The sequence below is a fragment of the Primulina eburnea genome, chromosome 15 (assembly GCF_022965805.1).
Source record: "Primulina eburnea isolate SZY01 chromosome 15, ASM2296580v1, whole genome shotgun sequence".
Taxonomy (NCBI): domain Eukaryota; kingdom Viridiplantae; phylum Streptophyta; class Magnoliopsida; order Lamiales; family Gesneriaceae; genus Primulina; species Primulina eburnea.
Window position 1 is genome coordinate 5,733,913 of NC_133115.1, and position 12,257 is coordinate 5,746,169.

At 34.2% G+C, this 12,257-nt stretch overlaps 1 protein-coding gene across 1 annotated transcript; it reads right to left on the reverse strand.

Moving 5' to 3' along the window:
- Positions 1 to 1,526: 1,526 nt before the first annotated feature.
- On the reverse strand, positions 1,527 to 3,434 carry LOC140814980 (thioredoxin-like protein Clot). The gene is made up of 2 exons (XM_073174073.1): positions 3,216 to 3,434; positions 1,527 to 1,890 (listed from the first exon to the last, which is right to left on the reverse strand). Exons 1-2 carry the CDS (start codon positions 3,358 to 3,360, stop codon positions 1,637 to 1,639), a joined length of 399 nt encoding a protein of 132 aa, XP_073030174.1. The 5' UTR covers positions 3,361 to 3,434; the 3' UTR covers positions 1,527 to 1,636.
- Between the last annotated feature and the right edge of the window lie 8,823 nt (positions 3,435 to 12,257).

Below are 12,257 nucleotides of genomic sequence, written 5' to 3' on the forward strand. Positions count from 1 at the left end.
TTGGTTTGGTTGTTCTAGGCAAATAGTGATTATATTTGAAAATACACAATATATTTTAACAAGTTTTGTTTGAAAATTGTTTTTATGCTAAATTCGTTTGGATAATTTATTTAAGCCTCCCCACGTTTTGGGAAATTGAGGTTTTCGAATACTTTAAATTATAACCTAAATTCACTTGAAATATATTATAATTAACATTGATTTTGTATCAGAAAGACAGAAATGTGAGACAATCTATCAGCACGAGACAATAATTGTATATAATATAATAAATACCAAATTTACAATATAATATATTTGGATATATTTAACTATTTTTTCTCAGATATTTTACGCTTGCGGCATCAATTACTTTTCTTTTCGAAAATCAAACAAGGTGTTCCACAGGCCTTCCAAAAAATTAGGAATTATATTCTATTCAATTAATTATTTTTTTTTGCAAAATCTCAAAACCAAAAAGACACCTCCAGTCTCCATTTTTCAGGAACAATTTCAGATTTCATTCATAGTTTAAATAATAATAATAATAATAATAATAATAATAATAATAATAATAATAAGCTAAAAGTGAGTGTTGCTTTCATTATTATCATTTATGTTTTTTTCGTTTTTATATTTAATTATTGTTAAGCTAATTGTTTAAAAATGTAAAGTAATTGTTGTGTCGCTAAATTATTGTAGAGAAGTAAATTGTTTTCATTTTATTATTGTTAAAGTAGATATTTCTAAAATTAAGTGTTGCCTTAAAATTTAATGTTTAAATTAATTAAAGTGGTTGTTTAAACAAATTAATTGGTTATTTAAATTAAATTAATTAATTACTTTAATCAATTTCGTTATATAAATTAATAAGCATAAAATCAATGTATAGATTTTGTATTTAATGTGTTAATAATTAACTTTTTAAATAAATAAATTAGTTGATGTGTACAAAATTATATAAAATATTTTCATATTATTTTTTAGTGTTAATGAGCTGGAGATGTGTTTTATATTTCATATAGAATATATTATTTTGAAGTTAGAATTGCTCGAAAACCTCAAAATCATATGAAAATTAGGAGTGGGAAAAAATAATAACTTTTCGGCACCCCGAGATTATTATATCGAATTAACGAAGTTTTCGGTACATTTTCAGTACTGTGATCGTATGAAATTTGAAAATTTTCGATATATATCGAAATACGAAATAACAAGTTTTTGTGTATTTGTAAATAATAAAGTTAAATTTTTTAAAAATGTAAGGTAATTTTTCAGAATAAAATATTTCGAATAAAATCTCGGTACACCGCTACATTTCAATATAATCAGTGTGATAATTATACATACTGATTCGATAAACCACGATGGATTTACAATACAAAAAAATTTTAAAATAACCAAACAAATTAAACAAGTTGATGTTAAGATTTAAAATCCAAATTCATCAAATACATTCCGCCCATCCATGTAGCCGTCTTAGAAAAAAATTTATTTGTTTCAAACTAGAAAATCTTTGATTGTATGTCTTTTTCATTCAATTTCAACAAGAAAATATTTTGACATATTTTCAAAGTAGTATTGTCATTGCGATAACAAGAAAATATTGCAAGTTGAAACATTTTTCCCTGCCAGATCGTATAAGCTTGACTTAAGATTAATTCTCAGATAAAAGGGAGTTGACTTTCTGCTCAAGATGGGCTTCATGGTCTTCGAGACGAGCTTTTATACCATCGTCTTCCCAACGGATTAATGTGGGAACTCCCTTGAGTTTGAACCTCGAGTCCGTTCTCCATGGATGGTGGGGATTTCGCCAAGTTGGCCGATCTCCAACATATGCTCTCAAAAGCGCAACATTATCAGACGACTCTTCTAGCTTTTTGTATATCACAGGTTCAGCTCTCACACAATCTGAACAAGGAAAACCAAGTACTATTTGCACTAAGGAAATTGTTTCAGCAAATCAAACGAGAAAACTGGTGCCGTAATTCAAAATTGATAAGGAAGATCAAAAGTAACCTATAAAAATGGATGACCGTGGAAATTTTAGAGATGGTATCTATTGGAACGCTTTATCCACTCGACTTAAAATTATTGCTCAGCGCTCTTACAGGTGCTATCTACAATGACAGACAAAAAGGGCCAATTCTCATTTTAGAGTTAAGCTGTGTGGCTTTTCTAAATAAAAAAACCATGTTTGGAGATGAAAAAACTTCCAAAAATTTCCGTGTTTTGTATACTTTTTTGAATGCCTATCTTGTCTACATGAACAAGAGAAGATTGTAGTCATTACCACGATATGAAATGATAATAGGAATGGAGTCCTATCGAGCACTTCAAGTGGCTCAAACTCCATAAATTGAGAGAAATGCGAAGAGCGAGGGATATTCGTGAGAAGCTTTTGAGCAAATATTTTCATGCCTTCTGTTACTCGAATTCTAGTATTTGTACTTCCACAACCAGACTCTAGCCAACCAAAACCAAAAATAAAATTCTTCATTCAGCAGAATGGGTTCTACATAGCTACTAAACATTCTATATGTTTACTTTCCATTCAACTGCTTATATTTTGACCAGATTCATATCCTCTTATTAGATTAATTTCTTAGTTTTTCCAATCATGTACATGGGATTCGATGTCTGGTCTGCCTTACATTATAAAAACATGAGATCGTCTACTGTTTTTCATGATCACAGAGCTACTGAAATCCTCCATCTCAAATTAATCCAAATTTTTCAATGAGATCACTATCTATTGTCTTATCATCTTCTATCATAACTGGCTGATTACCCCAAAATCATGATATTCGAAAATAAATAACATGTAATTTCATGTTCGGTACTGCAATCTAGCACCCCCAGTAGGATCACACAAACTCCACAGATAGAAAATGAACATTCAAGAAACACAACAAATCCCACAAACACAGCCAACACAGATTACTACAAAATTTAGCTCTGCTCACCGCTTCATTCACAAACAAGCCAACAATTTCAGAACTCCTCTTTAACATCGAACACAAATTCAGCCATCAATATCCGTTCAACAACCTAAAAAACACCTTCCGCCGCTTAATTCTACTCGATTTATTTACAACACACAAAACCCATTCTCACCCCTAAATTGAAAAGTTAACCGCAATCGGATACTCAGAACCTGCATCAAATCTCATCCAACAAACATATATTCAAATATACATGAACAAAAAATGTACACAGGATGGTGGAAATTGTACCAGGACACCAACTAAGATTGGTGGAGGGATCTTTGTCGGCCAAGAAAAGGATAAGATTAGCTTTGTTATTTGCTCCTTCGCTTCTGAATTTCTCCAAGACACCTTCAAATGTCGAAATTGTTGCATCTAACACCTTCATTGGCATCTTTGTTCTCTCCGTCCGATCGAATATATAGATTTTTGTGTGAAATCGAAAGCCGCTCTCTGGTTGCTCGTGGAATTTCCTTTATCGGGAAAATGTTGATGGGCCTTAAAATTATTGGGCTTGACCGGCTCCAGTTCATTTACAAGGCCCAACCACTTTAGAAAAGAAAAAAAATATCTACCACGTTCCAAATTTATCCTTTTTCTAATATTACTTATAGAAATAATAATTTTTCAATGTTTCTATAATTATTTTCGTAAGAAATTTTCATCAATTTTTTTAGATTAAATAAAAATTATAGTATTCAACAAATTTAATTTCAAACTACTATAAATTTAATTATACCTTAATTATTTTTATTTGTGTGATGATAATGTCAGTTAAATTATATATAATCAAATTAAATAATAAAAAAATATTAATATTTTAAAATAAAATGATAAAAATATTGATACAATTAAATTAATTTAGATGAAATTAAAATTTGATAGTAATTTTAATAAAATAGACATTATATTTTCCTATTTTAAAATAAATAATATACAAATAAAAATAATTAAGGTGAATACATTTTGAAAAATAATTTTTATAATATAAAAAATTATAATTTTTGTAAGTAATATTAATACAAAGGTATATTTAGAATGTTTTAAATTTTTTTGGATTATATTTATTTTGTAGTAAAAAATTTGTCGAATATTGAAAATACGAAAACTTCTCAAGAAAATAATTATGAAAAGATTAAATATTATTATTTGTATAGGTAATATTAATAAAAGGTATATTTGGGATGTCGTAGAGATTTTTTAATTATAAAATATTTTTTATTAATTTTTTTAAAGCGGTAATTCTACAATAATACATTATTTGCGTGTTTTTTTAATCTTTTGTTAGGTATAATAATTTTATAGAATCATATATGATAATTTTTTTAAAAAAATTGTGATATTTTAAATTATTATAATTAAAGGAAACTTTTTGTTAAAGGTAATTTTTGGTTATGTTTGTTATAATTTTATTTGGCTAATTATTGAAAAAAATTATATATACACTATATTATTAAGATTGTGATCTATTTTCAAATAAATTGTAAATGAACTAAGAATAAGTTTGAGCAAAATCATGTAAAGTCCATTTGTTCATATTCATTTATGTATTTTTTACAATTATCGACAAAAAAATATATAATATTAATGGTGCTCGTGTAATTAAAGAATACAATGTTTAGTAAAACAAATCTATGTTATTTATTAAACTTTGAGCAATGTAATGTGACATCAAACTAATTATTACGTATATAATTCTTCTATTTCAATTAAACTGCATACAAATATTTTTAAAAAAAAGACAAAAAAATTTGTGTGAGACGATCTCACGGGTCGTATTTTGTGAAACAAATCTCTTATTTGTGTCATCCATGAAAATTTATTATTTTTATGCTAAGATTATTACTTTTTATTGTGAATATCGGTATGATAGACACATCTCACAGATAAAGATTCGTGAAACCGTCTCACAAAAAACTTACTCTAAAATAAATTATGAAAAAAAAAATGGACAATCTTAAAGAAAGGGGAAAAACTTCTCCCCACGAACATATCGAGAAAACCGAAATATAAGTTTCAAAAATTAATTCTTCGCCTGACGAGGATGCAACTGGAAATTCGAGGTTAGAATAGATCAGTTGAAGTATGTTCAGTTAGTGTCGGCAAACATTTAAATGAAGTAGGGGCCAATCAAGAAAGGAAAAAATTGTGGTTGGCAAGTTGGACGGAAATACGTGTTTTTAACGTGTATTCACACTGACAGGAGACTCTATAAAAAGAGCTCACCCTTCATTCTGAAATCATCCCTTCTTCGAGTTTTCTCTCATCTTATAAGCATTTGAGTGCTTAGTTCTATTATATTTGTGAGGTGTTTGTTCTCTTGTATTAAGAGAGTGTGTGTTCTCTTTGGAAACACAGTGAGTGAGTTGTACACCACAAAATATTATAGTGAAATTATTTTAATCTTGCCCGTGGTTTTTACCTAATAATTTTTAGGAGTTTTCCACGTAAATCTCGGTGTCCAGTTTATTCTTTATTTTAGGATTTTACTATCTCAAATTCCGCAATTGAGACCAACATTTAGTAATATCAGTGTGTTGATTACGTTGTCCAGGACGAGTGCTTAGGATTCTTAGACCAACTGTTTATAGGTATGTAAGTGTTGTCCACGATATCCTGGCTGAGTGTTCATTTTTATGTGTTGTATTTTACTTGACATGTTATTATGTTGCATATTTTATGTCACGATTATTATGTTGCATGCATATTACGTTGAGTTTATCATAATCTTTCAGACATATGTCTTATTGGATGAGTGTGCACTGTCACTGTGAGATGCTTTCGTTGACTATGATCTCTGGTGACATTTTTGTCCCCGGTCTAATTTGGGTTGGGAGTCACCTCCTAAGGCGGCAGAACAGAGTGCTACACACTATGATGCCTCTAGACTAAGCATGTTGATCTTGTTTAATCTTTAATATCCAGTACATATTTGCATACATGCATCATATAGAACTTAATAATTCCATGCACGGAGATTTATCGCTTACGTCCTCGGTTTTATGTTCTTGGACTCCTCATTCCATGGAGACAGGTCTTAGGTTGGACAAACCTGGTGGGAGCAAGCGGTGAGCGAGCAGTGAAAGCATGAGGAGGTTTATTGCAGTTGTTGAATTTTCATTATCATTCCATATGTTTATATTATATTTTGATTTATTATTGTTTCGTGTCTAGGAATTATATATCGATTTAATGTTTTGTTTATGTTCCTGCTGTTTAAGTTATCATGTTTATGATTTGATTAGGTTTTTAAGTGCATGCTATTAAGATTGCAATAGGTGACCTGGTATGGGTCGCTACATTACGTCCCTGGATAAGACTGAACTTTGGGTAATATGAGACAATACCAATAGTATGCAAACTTCTTTCCTGATCATGAGTCTAACAACTCGACGTACACATTGGCACCCAAATAGATGCATCTTTCGAAATTCATTTGTCGCTTAATATGAGCCTTTACGCTACCACAAATATAAGATAATAGAGATGTCTCGGCTAACAATTAGCATTAGTTTGGGACTTGGGATGTGGATGGAAAATAAGGAAAATAAAAGAATTTTTAGAAGGGTTGTATGGGAGATTTTAGTGGAGGGAAATGATTTATTGATAATTGATGTGATTATAGACGGGCCACTCCGAGACCAAATTGGGTAAAGCATATGATTTATGTAATATTTGGAGAGAAAGTCTGGTGCCCGAGCGGTAGAAAAAGACCGCCCGAGCGCCAGTGTATAACAAGCCGAGTACTTGGACAGAAGGTTCCGCGCCCGAGCGGTAGCTTTTGACCGCCTGAGCGTCGCCCTATATGTGAGAAAAATAAGACACGTAGCTGAATTATGCAAGTTGATATATATAAACCCATCCCTTCAGAATTCAGAAAGAGGAACTGAGAAAAGCTACTTACGCCTTTATACCTCATAGAATTCTGATTTTTGCAATATCCAGCCGTTAGAATTTCAATCCGACTTCAGTACCGTGCTCCTCTCGTTACAGGCTTCACATAGACGTAAGTTTTATTATGTTTTGATATGATTTGAAAATATGATATTGAAGGAATCGGATATGATTTATATATGTTGTTCTTGATATATTAGATATCGTATAATCGAAACCGGATTAAAGAACAGATACCGTATGAAATTGTTATGATTTTCAGAATTGATTTGATTGAGATTTGATATCAGATTTATATTGTTATCGATTATGAGTTGTGGGAATTGATATCGGTTGATTTTTATTGCTGGGTATATTGAGATTGTGCAGTTATGTTGTTGAAACAGAATTAGATTGACTTCTGATTATATCCAGTATTGATTTGAGTGGTGTATTGATATTGTATTCCTCGATATTGTCATTTTCAGATTGAATATTGACAGGCTTCGAATTCAAGATTTCGACAGAGCCATAAACCGACAAAAGAAAGGTATAAATCGATGTTAACCGGGAAATCGACTTGAGTCAGATTTGACTTGAGTTTCCCTAAACCACATACTTGTTTGTTATTGTTTAATACTTTTGTATTATTTGGATGTATATGCTTATTCTATTGACTTATAGAATAGCAGAGAAAAGAAGATAGATTATGTGACACCTCTGACCCATTTTATAAAATAACAGCGGAATTTAAAATTTTTCTTTAAAGAGAGGAAGGATTCAAAATACATTTCCAATATATATATATACCATCAAAAGAATATACATGATCTAAAAAGTGTTGCATCAAAATACAAAATATCATTTTGATCATATATAACAAAATAATCTTCCACTTCCTTCCATCTCTATATGCATATGACCCCTGCTTCAATCAACGTCCTGGTTCGTCGCTCTTATCTGCATCACATGAATAACTGAAATGAGTATAAAACTCAGCAAGTGGAACTCTTACATAGCAATGTACATAGCATACTCTGTAAAACATGGCTTTAAAAACATTAAACACCATCAACTCTGAATCATGAATAACATAGCAATAATATAACAATAAGATGGTATTTCTCTTTTCTCTGTTGGATTGATATCTATATAGTATCTCTGTCTCTGTACCTATATCTCATCGATATAAATCGATAACTCTGAGGGATATAAGCCTATGGTCGTTGATCAACTAATTGCATGCAATCTATGACTATGTATCTATCAATCCATAAATCATTTTAAACTCTCTTTGGGGCATTTAATCAAACACTTTGTAAACTCTTTTCTCTTGTATTCTCTTTTTCACAATTGAGACATTCAATTGTCTCAAATATACAATCAAGTAATTCAATACATAATATGGATCAAATGGAAGGGAATAACATGTTAAAACCATTGAAACACAATACATATACTATCATGTGAGCACAAGAATGAGATTCCACTTACAACCACTTGGAACCTTGTATCTAATCTCTTGATAGCAATCCTACAACAATAAACCATAATTTGCACCATCAATAACCCAATAATCCAACAACAATACCATAAAAGCCAAAGAATCAACACCATCACAAACCCATATCATCTCACACACCAAAACCAAGAAATAACCAAACCAAAAACTTACCTTAGCTTCCTTGATCCCAAAATAATCTTGCTCTCAACACAAATAACTAACAAGAAGCTTGGATTAAAGAAAAGAAAGGAGAGAAATTGGAACCCTAGTCTCCCAAGAGAAGAAGAAACGAAAAGTGAGAAGGAAGAATGAGAAAAGTGAGACCAACTCTTGCATTTAAACACTTAAAATCCGAAAACACGCTTGTACTGTGCTCGGCGCTCGGGCGGTCGAAAATTACCGCTCGGGCGCCGACGTTACTGCCCAAAATCCAATATTCCAGAAGTAGTGGCGCTCGGGCGGCCAAACATTACCGTTCGGGCGCCACTCTGCGCACTGCCACGTTAAAGATCGCTTCAGAAACGCCTTTTTCCTTCCGAATTAGAAAAATTGGTAAACTAAAAAGTTGTAACCCTATGTCTTTCATTGAATCTCTCCAAATTTCGGATCATTTGGAGGTCTGAGTAAAAAGTTATGCTCATTCTCCCAACATGTGTCACTAGAGGAACGACGAAACGCACGACACACTTCGGGGCACTTTTGGCTTATCTTCCACAATGATTTGAACAAAACTCAAAATAAGAAAGTTACACCTCTATGTCTTATCTAATCACTCCAATTGGCCTCATACCAATTGGCTCAACATACGAATTATCATGAATTTAATCGTAACGCCGCTACAATAGCACTACACATCCTCTATAACCAACCATACTATAAATCCTAAATCGAAACTCTTAACATCCAAACTATACTTAAACTTGACCAAGTAGTCAATAAACTTATGAAAACTTAAACCGTACCGTACACCAGGCTTGGCTATTACAATCTCCCCTCCTTAGAGGAATTTCGTCTCCGAAATTGAGGTCACTACGCAAACAACTCAGGATACTTCTCTCTCATCTCATCCTCTGGTTCCCACGTGGCTTCTTCGATCAAATGATTCCTCCAAAGGACTTTAACAATGTCGATCTCTTTGTTTCTCAATACTTTAACTTTTCGATCCAGAATCTGGACTGGAATCTCTTGATACGTCAAATCCGGCGTCAAATCCAATGGCTCGTGGCGAAGAACATGAGAAGGATTCGCAATATACTTCCGGAGCATTGATACATGAAAAACATTATGAACTCTATCAAGATCTGGCGGTAGGGCTAACCTGTAAACTCGATCACCAACTCTATCCAAGATTTCAAATGGGCCAATAAATCTCGGATTCAACTTTCCCTTCTTGCCAAACCTCATCACACCCTTGAGATGTGCTATTTTCAAGAACACATGGTCGCCAACCTCAAACTGCAATGGTCTACGACGCACATCAGCATAACTCTTCTATCTCGAGTGTGTTGTCTTCATTCTCTCTCAAATTACCGCAACAACATCAGCTGTCTGTTGGATCAACTCTGGACCCAACATCTTCCTCTCACCAATCTCGTCCCAATACAAGGGAGATCTACACTTTCTGTCATAAAGTGCTTCATACGGTGCCATGCCAATCGTCGCTTGGTAACTGTTATTGTACGTGAACTCAACAAGAGGCAATTTGGAATCCCAGCTGCCAGGATAATCAATAGTACAAGCTCTGAGCATATCCTCTAAAATCTGAATAACTCTCTCTGATTGACCGTCACTCTGGGGTTATATGCTGTACTAAAAGCTAACCGTGAACTCATAGCTCTGTGCAAACTCTTCCAAAACTCTGAAGTAAATCTAGGGTCACGATCAGACACGATCGACACAGGAACACCATGAAGTTTAACAATCTCTGCTATGTACTCTTCGGCATACTGGTTCATGGAGTACGTCGTCTTGACCAGAAGAAAATGCGCTGACTTGGTCAACCGATCAACCATAACCCAAATAGAGTTAAAACATTTCTGCGTTCTGGGAAGACCAGTCACGAAATCCATTGTAATATGTTCTCATTTCCATTGAGGAATCGGCAATGACAACAATGTCCCAGCAGGTCTCTGATGCTCGATCTTCACCTGCTGACAAGTTAGGCACTGAGAAATAAACATTGCAATATCTTTCTTCATACCTGGCCACCAATAGAGTCTACGAAGATCCTGATACATCTTGGTACCACCTGGATGTATCGAATATGGCGCGGTATGTGCCTCTGTCAAGACATCTCGCCGAATATCATCACCAACAGGAATACAAATACGGCCTCTAAAAGTCACCAAACCATCTCCATTCAATCCAAACTCTGAATTACCTCTCTCCTCTGCTCTGGCTCTCAACTCTGTCAACTGTAAATCATTGACCTGCTCTCTACGGATCCTATCCATCAATGTAGCCCGAATGACCAATGCTGAAAAGCGAGCAATGGTTCTTGGAACCACCAAAGCTATCTCCTCTCGCTGCAAGTCTAACAACCACGGTTGCTGAATCATCGAACTCAAAGAAGAACTCGACTTACGGCTCAAAGCATCCGCTACAACATTCGCTTTTCCAGGGTGGTAACTGATTGTCACATCATAGTCTTTGACAAGCTCTAACCATCGTCTCTGTCGCATATTGAGTTCTTTCTGAGAAAACAAATACTTCAAGTTCTTGTGGTCCGTGAAGATTTCACACTTTTCGCCATATAAATAATGTCTCCAAATCTTCAGGGCGAAAATCACAGCTGCCAGCTCCAAATCATGCGTAGGATAATTCTTCTCGTAGTCCTTCAACTGACGAGAAGCATAGGCTATAACCTTTCCACGTTGCATCAGCACTGCACCAAGACCTTTCTTCGACGCGTCAGTAAAAACAACAAAGTCCTCTGAACCACTAAGCAATGCAAGTACCGGAGCTGTCGTCAATTTATCTTTCAACTCCTGGAATCCACTTTGGCATTCATTGGACCACTTAAACTTCACAGTCTTTCTCGTCAGATTGGTTAATGGCAGGACAATCTTGGAAAAATTTGAAATGAAACGACGATAATAACCCACCAAACCAAGAAAACTGCGTACCTCTGATACAGTGGTAGGGATAGGCCATTTCTGAATCGCCTCAATCTTTGTTGGATCAACAGCTATACCATCCTTCGAAACAACATGGCCTAAGAAAGAAATCTGCTCCAACCAGAACTCACATTTCTTCAACTTAGCATACAACCTCTTCTCTCTCAGCAACTGAAGAACAACTCTGAGGTGCTCTGCATGAAGCTCTCTGGTCTTGGAATAGATCAATATGTCATCGATGAAAACAATGACAAAGCTATCTAAATACGGCTTTAACGCACGGTTCATCAGATCCATAAAGACTGAAGAGGCATTGGTCAGACCAAAAGACATCACAAGAAATTCATAATGACTGTACCTGGTCCGGAACGCCGTCTTAGGGATATCAGACTCCCTAACCTTCAACTGATAATAGCCAGATCGCAGATCAATCTTCGAAAACACGGTAGCTCTCTGCAGCTGATCAAACAAATCATCTATCCGTGGCAATGGATACTTATTCTTGATAGTCACATTGTTGAGCTCTCTGTAATCAATACATAGCCGCAAAGACCCATCTTTCTTCTTGACGAAAAGAACCGGAGCTCCCCAAGGCGAAGAACTCGGTCGAATGAAACCTTTATCCAAAAGATCCTGCAACTGCGTCTTCAACTATTTCATCTCTATAGGGGCCATTCTGTACGGAGCCTTGGAAATAGGAACCGTACCTGGAACTAGGTCAATCACAAACTCCACATCTCTGTCCGGCAGTAAACCCGGCACATCATCTTCAAAAACATCAGAGAACTCTCTCACAAC

Bases quoted from the DNA above. Each gene is read 5' to 3' on its own strand.
- LOC140814980 (XM_073174073.1), bottom strand. From the start codon at position 3,360: ATGCCAATGAAGGTGTTAGATGCAACAATTTCGACATTTGAAGGTGTC. The intron at 1,891-3,215 runs GTACAATTTCCA...TTCCTTGTTCAG, and splicing joins CAATCTTAGTTGGTGTCCTG to ATTGTGTGAGAGCTGAACCT.